This window comes from Arvicola amphibius, chromosome 12 (genome assembly GCF_903992535.2).
Source record: "Arvicola amphibius chromosome 12, mArvAmp1.2, whole genome shotgun sequence".
Classification (NCBI taxonomy): Eukaryota; Metazoa; Chordata; class Mammalia; order Rodentia; family Cricetidae; genus Arvicola; species Arvicola amphibius.
The window spans coordinates 2946430-2969992 of NC_052058.2; the positions used below are offsets into that span (position 1 = coordinate 2946430).

General features: G+C 49.1%; 1 protein-coding gene across 2 annotated transcripts in view; it reads right to left on the bottom strand.

Annotated features, from left to right (window-relative positions):
- Kcnh1 (potassium voltage-gated channel subfamily H member 1) overlaps nucleotides 1–23563 on the bottom strand; it is a 289183-nt gene that overhangs the window by 127739 nt on the left and 137881 nt on the right. For both annotated transcript variants that reach the window (XM_038349618.1, XM_038349616.1), the window contains exon 7: nucleotides 16681–17110. In XM_038349618.1, coding sequence (XP_038205546.1) covers nucleotides 16681–17110 — 430 coding nt within the window. The remainder of the gene's footprint in view (nucleotides 1–16680; nucleotides 17111–23563) is intronic.

A 23563-nucleotide genomic window follows, 5' to 3' on the forward strand; every position in this document is an offset into this window, starting at 1 on the left:
TTCATGGGCTGTGGGCATAAGGAAGGGTTTCAGTGAGGGACTGTCTTCATGGGCTGTGGGCATGAGGAAGGGTCTCAGTGAGGGACCGTCTTCATGGGCTGTGGGCATGAGGAAGGGTCTCAGTGAGGGACCGTCTTCATGGGCTGTGGGCATGAGGAAGGGTCTCAGTGAGGGACCGTCTTCATGGGCTGTGGGCATAAGGAAGGGTCTCAGTGAGGGACTGTCTTCATGGGCTGTGGGCATGAGGAAGGGTCTCAGTGAGGGACCGTCTTCATGGGCTGTGGGCATGAGGAAGGGTCTCAGTGAGGGACCGTCTTCATGGGCTGTGGGCATGAGGAAGGGTCTCAGTGAGGGACCGTCTTCATGGGCTGTGGGCATGAGGATGGATCTCAGTGAGGGACCATCTTCATCAGGTTGGGCTGTGGGCGTGTCTATGGGGGAATGTTTCATTTGCATTAATTGAGACAGGAAGCCTCAGCCCACTGTCACCAACCCCTGGTTTGGGTCCTTGGACTGCACAAGAGTAGAGAGGGCTAGCTGAGTGAAGAAGTGAGTGGAAATCATGGGTGCATTTGCTTCTCTGTGCCCGTGGCTGTGGACATAATGTCACCAGCTGACTCAGGCTCCCACGTCTGTGACTTCCCTGCAGTGACAGACTGTGACCTGGAATCGTGAGCTGAACTAAACCCACTGTTTGTCCACGATGCCTGTGCCAGGTGTTTTCTTCACTGAAACAGAAATTAAGCTGAGATACCCAGCCTTCTACCCCAACCCACCTACCTTTCTTTGTAGAGGTGGTTCCAGAGTAGACAGGACCACCTGTTTCTGGTGACTTCAGTGAATCTTCATGTCTGGAGTGGCAGGGAGGTTGGTAGGTTAACTCAATGAGGAGATTCAGAGGAATTGTGTCTGCCATGGACTCTATCCACACAGCAGCAGCAGGCTCTGAGCTAGAGCTGAATGGCCAAGACGAGAAAAGGCCAGAAGCAATTCCCTCCATCACCAATGGGGCTCCCGGACAAACGGTCCGGTTTCAGAGGCACAGATGGAAGACTGAGCCCTGACAGGGGCTTCACTGCTCACAGGCAGCCACCCTGAGCAAAGCACAAGGCCCCAGATCTAAAGAGGGTGAGGGATGAGGGACGGTGGCTCTGTTAAATCCCCAGAGAGCTGCTAGGAAGCCACTCTGCCGCTGAGAATGAAGCCCTCCCAAGACTCTCGTCTCCAGATCACAGTAAAAACCCCCTGTTCCTCCATCCCCTCAGGCTCTCATCTTCTCTCAGGAATCCACACAATCTAAATTACCTTCTTGCCCGTCCTTTCTAGACTGCAGCTTTATCCTTTCGTGTGAGCTCCACACCCCGCAGCTCAATCCTTCATAAAGTGAATGACTAAAATGTGTTTGCCAACCGCAGGCAAGAAATTTGGTCACTCCTGGGAGAACTTAGCACCCACAATCATGCCAAGCTCTTTCCCCAGAAGGCCAGGTCTACAGGGAGACCTGGCTTCACCTGGACAACTCAGCCATATCCCCAGATTCCCACCATCTGCCCATCTATCTACTCCAGGAGTAGATAACGGGAATAGTATTTCATTACATTAGCAATAGAAAAAAATTGCTTGTAAGTTCAAAATAAAATAAAGGATCTAATTGCTATTCAGGGGTACAGACTGTATGCCTCACACATAGTAGGTATTCAATAAAAGTTAGGTGTTGGCAAGAGGAATGCAGTAACTAAGAGATCAGCATCTGGTTCTCCTTCTTGTTCAAACACCAGAGAAAGCCCAAGGACCTTCCTACAGCATTGCTGGACCAAAGTTACAGAGCAGATGTCAAATCCACCCTCAGAAGACGACGGAGGTCGCCTCTCCCATCTCCACAGGAGTGTGACAGAGACCAAAGCTGCTACACAGCAGCAGACACAGAGACGTCCCACTCCCTGAACTTACTTAGCCTGCCTGTCCTCTCCCTCAGGACAGAGCCCTGCACACTCGCCTGGAGGCCAGCAGGCAAGGGATGCTTAGGGAAGGACTGAGGTACCTCCACGATTCTGGAGATACATGCTGGGAAATGCACGTGCAAGCTCACCCTGGGCCTGAAGGAGCCTGGAATGTCAGCAGGCAGCAGGAAGTCAAGCCAAGCACTCGCACTAATATGCCAATTAAGGTCACTAAGCGACAAATGTGAGAACATTCAACCAGGGGCTGTTAAGTAGGAAGACAACTGTTTTATAAGAAGCCTGGTGGTGGGAGAGCAGCCGCAGAGTGTGCCCACGTGATCCGAAGCTTGCTGGGAGGGAAAAGAGCTCTGGCCTTGTGAGCCTCCCTCCAGTTTCCACTGCCTCAGGACTCCATCTTTAGCAAATAAACAGAGAAGAGACTCGATGCCCTTGGTGAAAGACAAGGAAGATTTTCATTGCAGCAACAGCATTTCCTACAAGGGCCAGTGGCACAAACAAGTGAATAAGCCTGTGTTTTATGACAGAGGGAGAAGGTTCTGGAGCTCTGGCGCTTGGAGGCTGTCTACCTTTTTGAATGCTGTAGGCATCTGTGTTTATTTTGAAAGAGGTGCCAGAGCCAGACAACCTCTAGAGGGCGCTCATCAGGCAACGCCCATGTCTCCCTTTGGAGTGAGGGAGCAGAGGACAAGGAAGAATGGCGAGTGGGGTCCCAGATGACAATGTCAGTCACTCTGGACTTACCACTATCCAGCTCCTACCAAGAACTGCACAAACACCATGTCTGTGGCTCATAACTAGCCGGCCAGGCAGCTACCATCACCTATAATTTTCAGAGGTAGAGGTTGTTGACCAGAAGTGGGCTCCTGGCTTGGGAACCTCCCCAAACCACCCAGAGACAGGGTAGTAAAGGGAAGAAGAGGAGGGCATTTCTATAGCCCATTTTCATCAGGGTCTACCCACCTCACTTTCCCTCCCAGCCCCCCACAGAACATCAGCCCCTCTCAAAGACAGGAGAAAGAGCACCTGGGACCCTGGGAAGAATCAGGTCCTAGGGTAGACTCAGGACACAGAGTCAGTGAGTGCACACAGTTGGAGCTTTGAATTCCTGTTCCTCCATCCCCTGGGAGATTTGAGGCAGGTGACCACAGCCTTTCTATATTTCGGTTTTCTGATTTATGACACGGCTGTAATGGCACAGGGCAGCTCACGGGCTGAAGATGGAGTCAGTGTGAGTTAAAGGTATCTGTTATAAAGTCACCAATACACATGAGTTCTTAGCAACACTGACATTACCTTACTTGTCTAAACATAAAGGCCACATGTCCGGGTGACACTGAGCTTCAGAATGCAGACACAGGCACTGGCCGGTAAGCGTTCTCCACTATCTGAGCATGACCGGAACGGTCAATGCGGGTGCCTCCCAGCTGCACGCAGCCCTGAGTCCTGCGAGCAGAGACCAAACACCAGCACTGGCCGTTTACTCCGGTTCAGGCAGGACAAGTCTTTCATCTCAGTGAAGCCAGACTGAGGTAGAAAGTCTGTGCTACTCTTGTGGCTCGTAGGGTTCTCAAAGGGGCAGCAGTGGGACCCCATGGGAAGAAACTCTTGTGAAGACCGGGCATGGGCTTTCATCCACTCATGGAAAGAAAAAAATCACATATGAGCCACACTCTTCTCTGCCTGAAAGACGCTTGCTTGCTTGCTCCAAGCAGTGTGTTAGCAGCGGAACTTAAACCACGCCCCGTAAATCAAACCCACTTAGTCCAAGAGAAGCCCTCGGTGTCCTCACATCAGCTGGCACCTGTACAGGGCCAATCTCCCCTCCCAGGGGCTCCTGGAATGTGGGGGAGCAGCTGGTTGAAGGAGCAAGAAAGTGGCTGCTACCGTGTCAGGCCTGTGCTCCTGGAGAGAGAAGTCCTGACTCTGTGTAGCTGGCTGTGAGTGCCGGGCCTCTGAACCTGGGGATTAGACCCAGCGAGGCCTCCTTGGCTCACTGTCCTTGGCCAAGTAAGGTGAGCAGCAGCCGTGGCTGGCCACCGAAGCATCACGGCAGACAGGTATGGTGCCCAGGGAAGGGATGGTAGGGTGCTATGTAGTCAGACACCATCCTGTAGCATGGCTGCTCAGGTTTAGCCAATACCCTGAGATTCTAGGGGCCCCCACTGGAAGGAAGGGCATAATGTCACTCCATAGTCTTGGTAATCTTGGCTCTAGCTTTCAGAAGCATCCCAGAAAACAGCTCTTGTAGACCATGCTGGCCTTGAACTCATACCTGCCTCTGCCTCCGAGTGCTGGGGTTAAAGGTGTGTGCCATCACCACCTGGCTCCAGAACTAGTTCTAATAAGTTCATTAGTACATGGAAATGATACACCCAGCGGGTAAACAAGAAAATTAGTGCATACAGCTTTTCCGCCCACACCTTCACCCCAGTTCTCTCAAGGATGCAGGGGGCACTCTCCCCTTCTGACAGCTTCTGAAGTGAGCCAGAGAGGAGACAGGTGTCAGGGCAGCGGTGCTGTGAGATATGATTAAATGAGGGGACCAGCACCTGTGATTGACTGTGGCACAGATCAGGTCATGCGTGACTGGAGGCCAAGGAGGTGAGCACCAGAGGGGGGATTCAAGACAAGACCCTGAAATACAGTGCCAAAAACAAAAGGAAAGAAACTGGATTTTTTTTGTTTTTTTATTTGTTTTGTTTTTCTAGACAGTGTTTCTCTATATAGCACTGGATGTCCTGGAACTCATTCTGAAGACCAGGCTGGCCTCAAACTCACAGATCTGCCTGCCTTTGCTTCTCAGGTGCTGGGATTAAAGTGGTGCACCACCACCATCCAGCAAAAGTGGACTTCTTAAAATGCTCACTTCTGTACATGGGAGGATAGAAGAGAAAGGTAACCCACCCCAGGATGGGAGATCATGCCTCACAGACAATCCAGAATCATAACGGTAAATTTCAAATTGCAACTCAGCTAAATCCACATCTAAGCCCATGCGGATAAAAGGTTGGAATTTATTCAGTGAGAGACCCTGGGAACCACACTGCTGAGAGTAGACGTGGGGACTAATGGCCACTTCCCAGAGTTACACCTCTACAGAGTAAGTGAGTGACATTCCTCCTTAACTGCTAAGCGGTGGGGAAGGGATCATTCTACTGGGATTATGGAGCTGAGTCCAAAAGCCAGTTCAAGAGAAGGTGGACTCATACATAGCCTTCCTCGTGTAGATGCTGGCCAAGCAGCACTGCCATTGCTGAGGTTCTGTGAGAAGAGAGAACACAGAGCCTTCCTGCCCCAACTCAAGCAGGGTCTATGGGAAAAGGCTGAGATGAAGAAAAGAGAGCAAGAGGCAGTCAAATACAGGCAACACAGTGGACCCTAGTCGTCCCAGTCCCAGAGTTAAGCAAGATGACACAGGACGCTTTCCCCATGTTGGAGCCAAGCATTGAGCTCCTGCAAGCCATTGTGGGCGACAAGGAACACCAATACCATTAATGGTCAGAAAGAGCCACCCACCAGGATCACGTTGCAACCAAGGAGTCTCATGGGTTGTTGGAAGAATAGCCAAGATGGAAAGGAGATGAGAGAAGAGGCAGCTCTGGGTTGTGGAGATGGCTCCATCAATAAAGTATTTACCACATAAACACCTGAACCCGAGTTCAGACCCCCTAGTACTAACACAAAAGCCAGAGTCATGGCAGTGCCTGCCTAGAGCCCCAGTTCTAAGGCGGCAGAGACAGGCCAGTCGGTCTAACCAATTGGCGAGTTCCAAGCTCAGAGAGACTCTGTCTCACCAGGAAACAACAGCACTAAAAAAAGAAATTGACTTGCAGAAGTGATCAAGGTGGGCACCTGATGACCAACGTCAATCTCTGACCTGCACACTTGTATACACATGCATGTTCCTTGCCCACACACCCCTGAACGCCTACTTGTAATTTTGCATGGCTCCTCATACCACTCCCACAAAAAGCAACAGGCAGCACCGGGGACCCTGGGTTACCAACAACAAAATCACTAACATGCCTAGGGCAACAGGCTTTGTCCTCCTGTTATTCTTGACAACATGGATGGCACTAGAGGTCATCACAATGAGTGAGATAAGCCAGGGACCGGGAGGTAAACACGGCATGATTTCACACACATTTGGAAGCTAAAAGAGCTGCTCTCCCGGAAATAAAGACTAGCACTGTGGTTCCAGAAGCCGAGGGGAGAGGGATAGGGGAACGGAGAGAGGCTGAGCGGCGGATACAGATACAGATGGAAGCCAGCAGCTCTGAGCACCAGGGCAGAGATGACGATGATGGGCTCTACATACAAAAATGGAAGCATTGTGAAAGCTTTCCCCTGGAAGGCGTGGCGAATGTTTGAGGAGATGGATGTGTTTCCATGATTTAAGAGCTGTGTACTGTGCTGGGAACATGGCTTAGAGGTGGAGCTCTGGGGATACGGCTCAGAGGTGGAGATCTGAGGAAATAGTTCAATGATAGAGTACTTCCCTAGCATGTGAAAACTCTGATTCAGTCCCTAGTACTGCAGATTAATAAATAAATAACGCACTGCGCATGTAATGGACATTATACAGAAATTGATTATGCTTTTGTAAACTGGTTACATGTTTTTAAAATAAAAACTGAGCTGGAGAGATGGCTCTGTGGTTAAAGTGTCTGCCATGCAAGAGCGAGGACCAGGATTCATCCCCAGAACCCAAGAAATGCTGGACGGGCATAGTCATCCTGTAACCCCAATGTCAGAAGGCAAAGACTAGTCATGGTAGTGAATGATGGGTTTGATTGAGAGTCCCTGCCTCAGTAGATATAACAGCAGAACAGTTGAACAGATTCCCAACATCAACTTTGAATCTCCACATGCATATGCACCCCACACACATGCCCCCACACATGCATGCACACACATGAACATGAAAAAAACGATTAAACACTTAAATGAGTTGAATTCTAACAACCTTGCTACGCATGTCAGCAGAAAGGAGAAGTAGATTTTGGGCTAGCAGAGCTCTGTACTGGTTACTACATCTCTGCCCATGCCTGTGTTCCTAGATGAATAGAGTCAAGGCTGGGAAAGCCACATTTGGATAAATGTTACACTGTGGGGTTGGATCCAAAGAGCCAACTTCAGAAGGGAATCCTGGGAACATGGTTGGTGGGGCAACTTCCGACATGAGTCTGGAGCTCCGTGAGTACCCCCGCCACTGGTGATCTGGTTCGTTATCACTAGAGGACAGTGGCCCCTGTCTGTCTTCACACAGGGTTCGATATCTGGGGAGAGCAGAAAGCAAAGACGAAAGGCTGCAATGCCACTGAGCCAGGTTCACAAAGCCCTGGGCTCTGAAATCCTGCCTCCCTCCCACTGGTTAAACTGCTGGGTTCCAGCCAAGGCCTCCTGTGCCTACATGTGATCACAGCTTAGTGTAATTAAACACCTGAGCTTCCCGGGAGGGAGGGAGGGAGGGAGGGAGGGAGGGAGGGACCCACTCCAAAGCCAGCCAGGAGGAACCCATGGCCCGCCTGTCCCTGCCTCTGTCCCTGTCTTCCACCTGGCCAAGCTGGCCCGATGGACAGTCTCTGTCCAACAGCTGCATCACTGGGCCTCTCTGCAGGGCTGTTCTGCCTCCTCCGCTAATATACACTTCTGGACAGCTTATGGGGAATCCTTTGAGGTGTTTTAGGTTCTCCAGTGAGTAATTCCACTTCACCCACAGGAAACCTGGGCTCTCTAAGCCAGGGCTATGGCCTGCCATTATGCTGGTTCTAAGCAGGAAGAGGTGTGTTCCCTTCCCCTGCTCTGGCTCTGCCACCCCCATACAAGCTCAGCCCAGAAGACTCTCCCTTCCTTTCCTATATAGCAAAAATAAAGGGTCAGCCTAGCCAAGCTTAGCCCCATTCTCTGCAGAGCTCAGGGTGACTTCACACACCCTTGCCTTACTACAAAGCCTGCTACCCTTCAGCTTGGGCTCCTCTCCAGCCCCGGTTCCCGGCCCAGTTTTCTTAAGGCAGTGTTAGTTTTTGTCACTGCATAGCTATAACTCAGAGCCAGGCCTCCAGCTGATGAGTGATGTGGGAGAGTCTTCTGTTTGTGTTGATTTCATTTGTTAATAAAGAAACTGCCTTGGCCCATTTAATAGGTCAGCCCTTAGGTGGGTGGAGTAGACAGAACAGGAAGAAGGAAGTGAGGTAGATGGCTCAGACAGATGTCATGCCTCTCCTCAGGGAGACAGACGTGATGGAGCCAGCCGCCAGGTCAGACATGCTGAATCTTTCCCGGTAAGACACCACTTGTGGTGTTACACAGATTATTAGATATGGGTTAGTCAAGATGTGAGTAAGAGGCTGAAACTAATGGGCCAGGCAGTGTTTAAATGAATACAGTTTGTGTGTTGTTATTTCGGGTGTAAAGCTAGCCATGTGGGATCTGGGTGGGATGAAAAGCAGGACTGCTCACAGCCCCTCACTACAGATGAGAGCTAAAAGCATCCCCTCTCATATGTGCATGAAAGATCACAGTGAAGGGAAGTGAGAAAGGAACCTTTCCTGAGAGGCTTGCAGAGTCAGGTCAGCTGAGGACTCGTGGAGCTGACCCTCCAAGTGGCAGCCTGAAGGCATCCTCATCGGATCCTCGAGTATTGAGTCCCACACACATACCTTCAGTACATACTTCTCCCACCAAGGATGGGCAATCCCTAATCCCCCCACAGGCTTCTCCATCGTGCCCTCTCCAGGCTTTAAACCCTTAACCAACACCCTCCAAAATCCCTGGTAGAAATGCTACCAGACTAAAATCCATGAAGGCATGGTAAGGAACAGTATCTCCACTGACACGAGGCCACCTGTGACTCCCTGCCAGATGTCAGGTGGAAACAAAGGTTCTAGAAAGAACAGCCTTGCCCTTCACCACTGCCGTTCGTTCCATTTGCAGCATTCCTGGATGAAGAAACGGACTCGGGAACACAGTGGTTTCATCCTATCAAGTAGCAGAGCAGAGCCAAGATCCATTTCCATGTGGGTCTGATTTGATCCTTGGACTTCCGAATCTCTGTGACTTCAGGGACAAAAAGGTGGCTTCTGACCCATGGCAGCTTGGCTGGCCCTGTGGACACTGGGAGTCGCTTTCCTGAGCCTCTCTTATCCAGTTAGTCTCCTCTAAAGAGCCCTGTCCCAGAGAAGTGGCTGACAGACAAGCTATGTAGTCTTTAGTCTGAGAGACTGATCAAAACACTCCACATATACTTCAGGAGTTATTCAAGTTAAAGGCCTACCTTACAGCCCAGACTCTGCCAGGGCAGGAGTCTGACTGCTCTGAATACACAGCACATGGGCCTCATGGCATGGCAATCCTGATCTCTAGACACATAGAAGACTCCGGGTGGGTCACAAACGTGAGCCTACCCAGGACAGAGTCTGAGGGACTGGCCAGGCCCTCATCCAGGATCACCAGTGCTTTCTCCTTACTACTTGGAGAAAAACAGGAGCTGGGTGGTGGCTGAGTTCTCTGAAGCCATCTCGTTCTTGTTGGGAGCTAAGGCAGTGGCTCAGACTTGTGGAAAGATGGTGAGTCATATCTTCAGAAACTTGCCCCAGTAGGCTCTCATCTAACATTTTTAAAGGAAGAAACATTCTCTTCTCCTCGGTAGAATTTCTCTTTAGGTGCCTGTATGTGTCAGTCTATAAGCTGCAAACTATAATAAGTACTGACACAAAGCAGCTGGGGGTATGAAATGGCAATTATTATTTCCTCTGCCACAAAGGGGAAAGCGAGCTGTTACCACCCTTGACCCACCACCAGCTATCTCCTTGTGCTTTGGCACAATCCATGAAGGCACCGGCTGCTGGTCCACCAGCACCGCTTGTGGTCACCAGAACCAATGGTTGTCATGGCAGTGGAGACGGTGAGCACAGTAGTGCACAGGATTGGTGAGCCCAGCTCCCCTCCTGCTAGATGCATGACCTGTGGCAAGCAACACCACTGTCTCCTTAACCATAAAATAGAGGCAGCACTACCCCAGCCAGAGAGTGTTACGAGCTTCAGAGGAGACAGGCATAGAAACACAGTCGTGACAAAATGCTGAGTTCTAGCAACAGTACCACTTCCATCTCAGTAGAAATTGCATTTTTTAAAAAGGAAATTTTGCAAATAATATGCCCATCTCTGAGGCCAGAGATAATTCCTCTATTAGCTTGCATTCCCATCCAAGTTTCCTAACATCTAGTAATTGTTTTGTTGTAAATTCTTTTTCCGAGTGCAGTGCCCAGCTACCACCAAGACCAGTGTCTTCCCACAATGCAATCGGATAAGTTTGATTATAATCATAGCTCAAAATTAGAGAAATCTCTTGCAGAAAAGCATCTCCTTGCCATCTCTCCACTGCCTCCCATAGCGGCTCAGCTCTTAGTGCACACCCACAACACAACACACACAACATCCACAACACAACACACACAACACCCACAACACACACATACAGGATGTTTTGCCTTGCTGTGTCCCAAAATAATCAGCAAGGGAAGCAACAACACGAGGAGAAAGCCTCTGTTGTCAGGTGAAACTGGGATTAAAATCAGGCTCACCCACCTCTGGAGCCAGGCCCTGTGGCAAGCTATTTCCTATCTGTCTAAGAAGGGTGAGACCTGCTCTAAGGGTTTTTGGGCTACCAATGCCTTACTCAAGATGCTTTGGGTGCTCCGTGTTCTAGCTCCTTCTCTCGGGAACTCCTATTGCTCTGGGTCCTATGTCTTGCACAATCAGGATGCTGCCCGGTAGGCATGGGCATTGACTGGGGGAGGCCTCCTCAACCACACCAGCAGACTCCCTTAACTTGCTCTGTGGCCACGACAACTGGCTTCTTGAGTGTCTGTGTGCATCTGGAAAACTCACACACCAGACTGGCTTACACTTAGGGACCTGCCCATTACACACTACACTCACGGCGAGTTCAAGTTCTATTACAGAAGACCATACCCACAGGATTATCGAGGTTGAGAGGATCATCATTTGTTGAGTTCCATGATGTGCTACAAGATGGGGGTGGGGGCAGGGAAGAACTCCTACTGCTGGCTCCATAGCGGGACCTCCAGGCCAGGTGCTCTGCACCACTCTGTTCTTCTGGCAGCCAGATCTGGCTGATTCTAAGTGACACTGTTTCCCACACTCTGGCAACACATGTCCACCAGGCATAGAGAAGAGAGAACACAGAGAGACCCAAGGGTCCAGCCCTCTAGAATCTCCTTGGAGCTGAACAAAAAGCCACAGCAAGAAAGATAATGAGATAGTTAGAAGCCTGTTCAGAGAAAGGTCCAGTGTGTAGGAAAACAATGACTCCCCAAAGAAAGGGCCATGACCCTAAAGGGCACAATCAATGTGGCTAGGGACAGGGCGGGACAAAGTGAGCTTGTCTTCTGTAAGAGAGAAATTAGGGAAGAGAGGGGCAGGTGGTAGCTCTAGGCTGGGCCACAGGTGGAGATACCCAAGGCCACAGCCATGGGCAGTGGGTGGGGGTGAATCAGGCTCCAGAGGAAAAGCGGAGCATTCTCTTGCTAGAAAAGGCATCTAAGAACAAATGATAAATGAGCACTTGCTTCTCCCAGAGAATTCTGAACACTGCCCCACTTCCCAAAATAAACATGAACCAAAAATGAAATTAAATAGCATTCCCGCGCTCCTCAGACAGAGCAGCAATTATTGTTTTATTTTTTTTCTAAGAACAGGAAACACAAAATTAACTGGGAAGAGCAAGAAGCAGTCGCTGTTGGCGACACGGAGAGTCTTGGCGTCTGGATGGAAAACTCTTGCCTTCTTCGTGGGCTGTCACATCTCATCATGGTAGTGTCCTTCTTCTATCTGCAGGGGCAGAGCCAGGGGCAGCCCCTCCACTCTGACCCAAAACTAAACTGTACAACCCAAACCGCAGAACAGATTTCAAACGTGAGCCAGAGTCTCTTCTCCCTGGCAAAACACCACTAAATCTGGTTGGTTTTCCCTCAACCAGTGAATCAGGATAAGATTACATTTCTCAGACTCTCTTGCAGCTAGCTACATGTGGCCAGATCATCAAATCCCAGCCAACGGGATGTGAAAAAAAAATGACTCTAGCTAACTTCTTAGTCTTACTCTCAGAAAAGAAGTGTGTGGCTGGCCTTTTCCCATACCTTTCTTTCTATTTTCTTGGGAAAAATATGGATGAAGCTAGAACAGCCACATGCGATTCCAACACAGAAGTGATACATGAACATACTAAGGGAGCTAGTCGCTGGTATCTGTGAGGCAGCCAGGTAAAGCCTGAACTTTTAAGAAACTTGTTTTGGGTCTCTGCCCAATAGAAGATCCTGTATCCCATAATTAATAAGCTTCCTCAGAAGCACTGAACATCCCTTCCCAAAGTTTAAGGCCTTAACTGTTCAGGATTAATAAGTCCATATTTACTGAGAGTCTATAAGTGATTAGAACCATTTAAGAATGAACACATCCATATTTACTGAGAGTCTATAAGGGATTAGATCTGTTTAAGAGTATCTTCACTCTCTCTCCCACCCGTGTTCCTCCTGAGCGTTGTGACTGTATCTTTTTAGAAAAACCAGAAGGTGACATAAAGAAGCCCACTCCGAGTGGGCCTGGTGTCATGTAGGAGTGCCAAGCCTTCGGGAGCGTTCATCTGGAAGGCTCAGGTCCAGCAGGAGAAGGGGGGCTGTGCAGGACTCTGGTTGTTCACAGAAGGCCCTGAGCACTGGCACCCAGCTGAAGGCGCTGAGCTGGGGGCAGACTGGGGAGAAAGACATGACTCACAGATGCAGGAAGCCACACAGGGCTGGGGTGGTGTCTAGAGTTAGAATATGCTGTCTGGATCCCCTGCCATCACCAGAGAGGGTGAATGCCACTTATTTAGAGTGACAGAGTGACAGTGGTGACATTATAAGAAGAAAAGGAAAAGTGAAAACACATTTAGAAAATGGCAACTGTCTCTTCACCATCAAGTCCTCCTGGAGAGCCACCCAAGGCACAGCCAAGTCCCAACCTGAGGCTGAGGTCAATCACTGTCTCCAAACACATTTTCCTTCCTCGGGGATCCCCCAATGCCAGGGTTTGGATCAACCACCATGAGGACTCCAACTCCAGGCCCTTGTCACCGGCTTGTGCCAATAGGGAAGCAAGAGCAAGGGCTGATAACAGCTTATAGCCAAAGCCAGCCCATCGAAGACAGCCTTAGTTTCCACGTCCTCCTAATGGGATGGTCTATTAGGATGGAGAATCGTAGGCTAGCTAGGAAATGCTTCACTTTCCTGATTCCCGGGATCCTCTGGAGAATAAGCAGGTTGTAATGAGACGTTCACAGCAGACAGAAGAAGCAACAGAAAGCACACATCGTCTATAGCACGTTAACCTGGCCCCACAAGAGCCAGGAAATGCCATTCCCTGGCACAAACAATTCAATACAAAGGGGAGAAAATTGAGTCTCATTCCTTACTTTAGGGATTACTGGGTATCCTGGGAGGGAGACAGCACAGAGATCTTGGGATATGCCCAGCCTCTCACTGCTAGATATCTCAGTCCTGGTGTAAGTCTGACCCAGGAGTGGTTCAGAAGAGGCACAGGTGTCCATATATGTGCACAGAGACAGCGGGAGGGAGACACTGCACACTGGCAGCCATCCTGAAGGAAGGCTCTTTTGGTGTGGGTTTACCAGGCTGATTACCAAGCATTACACATGGTACAAAGCTTTTCTCGTTAACACGGGAATGTGTTAGACATATGTCAAAGCTGTAACCATACGTGACAGGTTGCTGAAAAATAGCTGCTCCCATAAATACCTGGTCCCGAGTCTGAAGCCTAATTGTGTTCTTATATTAAAACAGCAACCAATGAGTTTCCACAACAACCATGGGCAGTCTGCTCAAGTTCACAGAAGGAATTTTCCACATGTCAGTGAGCAAGCATGGAGAATCTGTGCAGGTGCCCACACACACATGTGATTTCATCACCGTCACAGGTGAGCGGTCCTTTGAACCCTCTCCCCAGCAGCCCCATCTTCTTGAGAATGAGGACACTTTTGCGAGCCTCCTTTTCCTTATGGAATAACAGGCAGAGTAAGCAATAGAGCATGCGGGTGAGCTCAGCACAGTGTCTGGCATTCGCTAGAGCTCAGCAAACAGTCAAATGGGAGCTCTTAGCCCAACGGTTGGCACGTTTCACCACACAGAGGACACGGCCTGAGTGCTATCCTCCTGTTATCGTAAAGAACGGAAAGGGTGTCTGGCTCTGAGAAGGTGGGAACGTATAAGAAGCAGAGATGGCCAGGGTTCCTCATAGGTTTTAGGAAATAATACTCTTATGGGAGAACAGTTACGGGGCAAGAAAGAAATGTGTTTGTCTTCATTGCATGCCCCTAGGACTTTTTCTTTCTCCTCTGTGTGACAAACTGCAAGGAAGCCCTGAAAACCTTTTGAGACCATGAAACGGGCCCATTTCTAACTGACCACTCTTAGCCAATTCTCAGTAACAGCTATAATGGGGCTTTTATCTCCCCTGAAAGGCCCTATGCACAGCATATCATTTTGATTATTCTGTATTCCGAGGCTCATAAAAATTCTGGAAGCAGGCTGGGAAGTTGCTCAGTGGTGAGGCTTATGCCTAACATGCGAAAGAGGCTAAGTTAGATCCCCAGCTCTGAAGTTTCTTTCTTTTTATAAGTTGCAAGTCCTGTCTAGAAACCAGCACAGTTAAGGTTGAAACTCTTGTAGAAGAGAAAAAAGTCTTAAATCCTTGCCTGAGACATGAGAAAGCACCCCAAGTTCTAATTAAACTGAAGCAATTAGCCACCCACGGATCCTTCACTCAGCTTTCCATGGCCAGGCAATCATCTCTATTAAAACCCATCTTCAAATAAGGAGCAAATGCAACAGCTACACCAGCACCCAGTTCCCAGAATCAATTACCCCTTCAGACACATCCTGCACAAAACTCCCAGGATCTGCTTGCGTCAGGCACGAGGAGGGAACTACAAGAAGCTGGAGATGATCAGGAGGTAGGACAATGTGGGGTGACAACGTCTACCTCAGATCTGCACCTCTCAACAAGTGCCAAGAGGGTCCACCATTCATTCATCAATGTCACCTTGAGGACCTTAGCTAAGAAGAGGAAGTCCTGCCCGTGGGCTCCCCGTGGGCTCTGGAGGCTGAGTTCTCAGGGAGATCAGACCGCTGCAAAGGGAAGCCTCCTCCGTGTAGCCGGCCCCCCACCCCCACCCCAGTCAACACAGTACAGTAGTCTCCATAGCAGCTTGATCACAAGCCACTCCAGCCAGGCAGGTTCCCACCCTACTAGGACTTCCTGGAACGAGTGAAGGTCACATCAGCCAGAGGCACTTTTCACAGCCACAGCCACACAGTTGTCATGGTGAAATGACTCACACTTAAGCACTTGCCTCTAGAACTAGGGGGGTATTCAATGCAGGAACAGTATGCCATTAACCTCTCTCTCTCTCTCTCTCTCTCTCTCTCTCTCTCTCTCTCTCTCTCTCTCTCTCTCTCTCTCTCTCTCTCTCTCTCTCTGTGTGTGTGTGTGTTGTATATCGAGCATGGAGACTTCTCCACCAAGAGGCAGACAGGAAAATATTGATCTTAGCTGGGAATAATTATGACTCAGGTCTATAATCCCAGCACTCAAGTAGGCCAAGGCAAGAAGTTTGGCAGGAGTTTGAGGCTAGCCCAGGCTACATAGTGAGTTCCAAGTCATCCTGGGCTACATCGCAAGACCTGGGTGAGGAGGGGCAAGGATAGAAGAGCACAGAAAGAAGGAAGGGATGATCCAGACTAGTTCTAAAAAAGCAAAAATTTCCCTAGGAAACCTGAAGAAGAGAATAATTGTAATAGAATATTTCATTTAACCTTGAACTTCAGCCCATACCAATGCAAAGGTGCCAAAGACACCCTAAGCTCTTCACTCAGACATTGTTTTTTTTTTTCTCGTGCCAGGTTGGACTATGCAGATCTAAGCTATGTTTAAACCGACACACGGCACGAGACACATGTGAGATGAAAATAATAGGGAAAGAAAGGCTGCAGTGTGAGAAGACGGTTGTCAGGGGGACTCTGCTGTGAACATTTCGCTGTGTAACCGAACCACCACACTCGCTGTTTTAATACTAAACTGGACATAGAAAGACCTGTCAGTGTTCTCAGCAAACTGTATGTGAGGCCGTCTCTCCAAACAACAAACATCGAGTATCCAGACCAGGTACACAGAGAAAGCAGACTAGTGAAGGCACCAGAAAGTGATTGTTGTCTCTTCCCATCGCTTCCCCTCTCCTCTTCTCTCTCCCTTTCTTTCCCCTAACAGGGTCTCAGGGAACCCAAGCTGGATTAGAACTTTCTGTCTAGCCTGACTGTCCTGAATTCTGAGGCTACCCACATGCTCCACCACACCCAGTCCATACAGCACTGGGGATTGAACCCAGGGCTTTCTGCAAGTCAGGTAAGCGCTTTACCAGTTGAGCTACAGCCCCACACCATTTATAATTCCTAAACTTGCTTCTCAATGAGCACGTGCTGATTTAGTGATTAGAAATACCACAACCCTAGTCTTCAGGAGAGAACACGTCTGTTGGTCATTCCTTGACCCTCCTAGTGGAGCAGCCCCTACCCCATTTTCAGCCTGCAGCAGGCCTGGCTACCAGGCAGGTTCCCCACTCCACTCCGAGTGCCATACTCACAGCCAATCATCATGATGGCCACCGCGAAGATCTTCTCAATGTCTGTGGACGGGGCGATGTTCCCAAAGCCCACGCTGGTGAGACTGGTCATGGTGAAGTACAGGGAGGAGATGTAGACGGAATTCTTGCTTGGCCCGCCTTCCCACTTGCCCGAGCCAGACCCGTTGAACTGGTATGGAGTGCCAATGTCCATCGCCAGCTGGTAGAGCCAGCTATTGTTGCGGATCGTCTTGGTGTCTTCGTCAAAGATCTCGTAGTCCCCAATGCTGTACCAGATGCAGGCCATCCAATGGGCGGCCAGCCCAAACACGCACACCAACAAGACCAGGACCGCAGCTCCATACTCGATGTAATGGTCCAGCTTGCGGGCCACTCGCCCGAGACGGAGCAAGCGCACAACCTTCAGAGAACTGAACAGGCTGCTGATTCCCTGGAAGGGAATGGACACAGAATCAGAGGAAAGGAACACAGCTAACGCTCTATCCTTCAGCCCACCACTGCCATGTATGCTTCCATGACATGCAATATTATACAACCCTTAAAAATTCTTAGAATTCTTTTTTTAAAAAAAGATTTTGTTTATTTTATGTGTATGAATATTTTATCTGCAGCTACGTATGTGCACCATGTTCTTGCCTGGTGCTTATAGAGACCAGAAGGGAAATGTCAGGTCCCAGGGAGGCAATTGCAAACTGCCAAGTGCATGCTGGGAACCAGACTGGTATCCTCCATAAGAGCAGTTACAGCTTTTAAATTGCTAAGCCATCTCTCCACCGTGTAAAATTAGAATTCTATTCCAAGGTGCATGGAATAGAGATTCCTATTTAGTATTTTATGACTTGATTAAAAGATAAACAAAACAAGTAGAGTTATTACAGATGAGAACTAGGATATATTTACATATGCATCTCTCCATACTACCAGTTATTTTAATAAAATTTCAAGGGTTGTATAATATTTCATATTATAAAATATGAAATATTTGAGTTGTATCATATTTATTTCATGTGGCAATGAATTATATAAACACACCACATTGCACATACGCAAATAAATATGTCTGCATTAGAAAGCAATCAGGAACCACAGGCTGCTTTTTTATTTCCACACAGTTTGTTATAAAAGTATATAGTTACCTAATCTCTGTCATTTTCATTAATTTAATAATTAGAAAAAAACATATTTAAAATTAAAGTGAATTGAGAAATAGCTGAGGTGCACATCTTTAACCTCAGCACCAGATTGGGGTTAGAGGCTAGCCTGGTCTACATAGTGAGTTCCGGGCCAGCCAAGGTTACATAATGAGACCCTGCCACAAACGAACAAACAAATAAATAAATCAGAAGAATTTAAAGTAAGAGAAAGAGAGAAAGGGCTGGAAGAAAAAAGAGCTGAGGTTCTGTTGGGAAGGGCATTTCTGCTGTGAGGCTGAGGTATGTACAGTCAGACACTGAACGTGTACACACGTACGTACACACACACACACACACAGTCCAAGAAGCTGAGCAAAAACACGATGGCATGTAAAGAAAACCAGGGTGGAAATTGGGGCCACCTGTGTTCCTGCTTGTCCTCTTACGTGAACAAGGAGGGTGGTTCAGAGCCCCACTCAGGCTTCCAGAAGCGCAAACCTACCAGCTCTCGGCACCCAAATAGGGACTCGAAATACACTACAGACACCACAGCACTTGGACCCCTCCGCACCCGATTCCTATTCTGACATGATTCTAAGATGCGTGCATTGGGAATGTCCATTAGCTTCTCCCACTTCCCCAAAAAACAAACAACATAGAGGTGTCTCTGAGTCGGGACTCTGTCAGCCTTTACCTAGAAAGAACCCAAGGAGAGATGCTACCCTTCACCATGGCGAATGCAGAATTCCTCTCTTTTCCAACCACTAGGCAGTTTCCAGGCCTCCACGACTCTCTCATCTGGTATAGGGGGTCCTTTTGTTTATGTGTTGCTTTCATTGGTTAATCAATAAAGAAACTGCTTGGCCTGATAGGTAGGCAGGGAAGACAGAACTGAATTCTGGGAGGAAGCAGGCAGAGGGAGAGAGCAGCCATGGAGACACCAGGTCAGACATGCTAAATCTTTCCCAGTAAGCCACGACCTCGTGGTGAACATAGATTAGTAGAAGTGGGTTAAATCAAGATATGAGACTTAGCCAATAGGCTAGAGATAATGGGCCAGGCAGTGATTTAAGTAATACAATTTCTATATGATTATTTCAGGGGTTAAGCTAGCCAGGTGGCCCGGAAGAACAAGCAGCCTGCTTCTCCTACAACAGTTTGGCGCTCCAACGTGGTAAACTGGCTCCATGTAAAACCTGAGAGGGTTTTTACACTCATCCTCTATCCTCCTAAAGCCACCACCCCAGGATCAACTTATGACAGTAGAAGGAAGAGGAACCCATGTGTCCCCATGCCTGTCTAAGGTGCCACCCTGGGTCACGTCCTCTTCACGGGTTCATCACTAAACCGTATTTCTCAGGCTGAGTCCTTTGTGGCAGGCACTTCCAGGGAAGTTGTGCTTTCTCTTTCTCGTGTCCTGTCTTCAGGTAAGTTTGTGTGATCTTGAAGCTACACCCTGGAGATGGTGGACCCACAGACAAGTCTGGCTCCCTAGAGTGCTGTGTGGGAGCTCAACCCAAGCTAGCGTAAGCTGTAGAATGTGCACAAGGAAGAAATTCCTGTAATAAGCACTGAGCCATGCTTCCCTTTCCTACCAACTCCAGGGTCCCGCCCTAGCAGACCCCAAAGGCTGTGCAAAGAGCAGGGTGGGAGAAGCAGGATTTGTCGTCTTCTCAGAAAAAAAAATAAAGCATGGCTGGGTACATAGCTCAATGGCAGAGGGCTCGCCCAGCTTCTGTGGAGCCCCGACTTTTATTCCCAGTGACACAAAATAAACAACAGAACAAATAAACAGGCTTCGCAGCTGTAGAACCACGAGAGAAGTGATGGTTTCTTATCTCTTAACAGTGCTCACATCAGTACAGCTGCTCCTCTCCATATCACCAGCCTTGCACGCGGTCCTCATGGGGGTCAGCTGACAGGGTGAGGGGAGCTCTCTGCACAGGGAACCTACACCCCAACAGAGGGTAACTCCGCAACTCCAGTAACGGAGCGAGCAGCATCTACAGCTGCACGAAGGAGGTATTTTGGGAGGCAAAGGAGTCTTTGGGATGAGTCAGAAATCAAACACCATGTACGCAGCCGCCCACTTGCCACCTCCTCCGGAGGGTCCCTGAAACCCAAGGAGAGCTTGCTTCCCAGGGCAAAATGACTTCTCATTTCTCTCAGTGCACGTTGAACTCAAAGCGACCCTTGGCAGTCCAAAAGCCACCACAGATGCTCGTCCTCCCTTTGACCACTCCCAGGCCTCATACCACCATTCCACCACAGGCATCCACAAGCCACCAGCGGGCTACATCACTTCTCTGATCCTCCTTCCACATCCCTGTTCCTACCTCTTTCATCACAATGGTCACCACGATACCTTCAACCACCACTCAGAGGCCATGCTATGCTCTGGCCATATGCCCCCCAAAGGCTCACATGTCTATATGATAGGTAGGTACATGTGCTGTCTCTTCAGGCTGGCCTCTAGCCCAGAAGGCCTGACCCATACCTAGCCATCTGGTGATCCACTCATCCTTCCGGCTTTGTGGCTGCCTCCAGACCATGAGGTCAGAACCCATCCCCAACTCCTCCTCAAGTCCACAGTTCTGTGTCCACACCACTTGATGATGCCCTGTGCGATTCAATCCTCGCTCCCCAAAAACCTCACCAGGAAATACGCCTTCCCAAAGACGGACGTCACCGGCCATGCATGCTAGAAGCAAGGGGTTGCACGGTGTCAGCCCGCAGTTTGGAACGGAAAGCACCACAGCAAGTCATGCACACAGCACGTGCTCAGAAGGAGTCTGAGAAAGCTCAGAAACTGACTTGGAGGTTAGGGCAAGCTTTCTCTTCCTCATTTTAAGGGGGCTCAGGAACGTCACTCTTGTCTCTGCACGCGGTACGCCATTGCCCAGGGCTCGTGTAAATTCTCTGTTACCACATTAGCAGCTGGGATCCTGGCTGCTCAAAAGCAATCCAGACTATTAGTTTGGCTCCCCCACCCCCGCCCCGACTTTCCTGAAGTTCAGTACACGAGATAAATAAAACAGAATCCTCCAAACTTCTTTTTCATTTGAGTACACTAAAGCATGACAGCGCCATATTCCCCAGAGACTCGTCACAGCAGAAAAACCATCTCATGCCACAAGTAGCGTTCTGGATGCTTTATGGGAATCGTGACATTAGGAAGAACCAGGAGTTTCCATGTGGGTCAGTGAGAACAGAAGCTGCTGAGTTTCACTCCTGAAAGCTGCAGCTAGCCCAGAGGCAGACTCGGGAAATCTCAGTGGCTCCTGTGTGATCTAACACTGACGGATCCCGATTGGGATGGACGCTCGCAGGCTTCAGACTCACTTTTTGAGTTTTATTTAAATGTACAGCCCAAACAAGCTGTTCACTTGGGTTTGCCCTCACCTTGCCGTGTGTGTGTGTGTGGGGGGGGGGGGGCTGTTTTCATGTAGGTAGATGGGTGGGTGGATGGGTGGATGAGGCATGCTGAGGTCAAAGGAGGAAATCAGGTGTCCGGCTCCATCATTTCCAATGTATTCCTTGAGGTGGGTCCTTCCTGAAGCTGGAGCCAGGCAGCTCCCGTGTTCCCCCTGTGTTGGGGTTACAGGTACACAGCTATGCCTGGCTTTCCTCTTTATGTGAGTGTTCTGAGCCAAACTCGGGCCACCATGCTTGTGTGGCAAGCTCTCTCACTCACTGAGCCATCGCTCCAGCCCCTACCTTCTCACCTAACTAGACTCACCAACTCTCTGCCTGGTAACATTTTTTCCTGCCATTGGTGTAGACACTAAAGTCACAAACAGGTGCCACTGCATTATCAAAATGCTCTATTCTTAGATAGCCTCACCAGACTCCCAGATCTGTATGGGGAGGCCATGGGGTCATGGCAAATTAGAACTATAAAATATTCTCGTGATCGTCTTCCATCCCCTTCTCCAGCTCATGTTTCCCTACCGCCACGCCGAGAGAAGGCCCATGACCTGGCATCATGATGGACTGTGCCTGCTTCACACCTTGTTCACATGGCTTTCTATTGGCAACGGCTTTCCCTACTTTTGTCCCTCCGACTCTGAAGTTAAGAAAGGTGAGTTCTAGGCTTCACACTTGCATCTTTCTAAACAAGTGTGACTTAGCACTCGAAAAAATAAATACTGCCTCCTTCCGGGTAGGTGTGTCCTCCCCGAGGCTCCATGAATGGTGTTTCAGTCATTTTTAGGCAATTCTGAGGGGTGGGTGGAGCTTCAGGCAGAGCAGGTCAACACTCTCTCAGCGTGCTAAACCTCAGCCCTCCTTTTACTTTTTGTCTTGAGATGCGATCTCACTAAGTTGTCCAGGCTGGCTTTGAACCTTATCATGCAGGTCACAGAAGCCTTCAGCTTGGAATCCTCCTGCCTCAGTCCCACAAGTAGAGAGGGTGGGAGGCCTGAATCACGCCAAGCTGAGCAAATACTTATTGAGCCCCTACTCATAATTTAAGCCCTGGTGACAGACCAGACCCCAAACCTTTACCCTTCTAGAATTTTTAATTGAGAGAGAGAGAGAGAGAGAGAGAGAGAGAGAGAGAGAGAGAGAGAGAATAGAATAAAACTCTAAAGTCAGAGCTGCTACATGAAGGTACCATAACAAATCAGGCAAGAAATAAACACAGACGTAACAGGAAGGTGGCCAGCCAGTATCATTCCGGTATTCACAGAGACTGTGGCCTCAAAGCAAGGGCCCAGGAGACACAAGGGTGGGAGCCATGAACATGATATGGTCTAAGAAAAACAAGCTCCAGACAGGAGTGATGGCCAGTTCAAAGCACCCTGAGGTGTTGAGAAGAGCACGCTACGCTCTGTTGCTCTGCCACAGACGGACATGTCCCTGAGGTCTGGAAGGGCACTGCCAGTGAGAGAAGTGACTTCCACTATTCTCCAGACCGTCCCAGGGGAGTTCAGCCTACGCTGACTTTACAGGTGAGAACAGGGATGCACAGGCAGTGACCGGCACCACAGACGCCGTCTTCCATCTCCTGTCCTAACTCCCTACGGATGGTCCCTCAGTGTCTGTTGAATGAAAACCTAGATTGTGATGATATTGAACCGACTAGGCTGTTAAAAGGATTGTGATGTTAGCTGGGCAGTGGTGGTATACGCCTTTAATCCCAGCACTTGGAAGGCAGAGACAGGCGGATCTCTGAGAGTTCAAGGCCAGCCTGGTCTACAAAGAGCCTGTTCCAGGACAGGTACCAATGCTACAGAGAAACCCTGTCTCGAAAAACCAAAATAAATAAATAAATCAAATCAAATCAAGGGAGTCAAGTTGTAAGAAGGAAAGATATTCAAAGTAGCCACTTGGGTGTGTCTGAGTGTTTGTAGAGAAGATGGGCATGCATGTGTATGTGGACCAGTGTAGAAAGAGACTGCACTTTCTTTCCCAGCCGCCCAGACCAGAAAGATCACATGGAAACTATATTAATTACAACACTGTTTGGCCAATGGCTCAGGCATATTCCTCACTAGCTCTTACATCTGACATTAACCCATTTCTATTCATCTATGTATCACCACTGTGGCTTACTGGTAACGTTCTGGCATCTTTCTCATTCACTGGCTACATGGCATCTCCTTGATTTCACTTACTCTCTCTATATATAACTCTGTTCAGATTTCCCACCTGGCTTTACTCTGCAAGGCCATTGCCTGAAAGAGCTTTATTCATCAACCAATAAAAGCAACGCAGATACAGAAGGACGTCCCACACCAGGCCAGTGA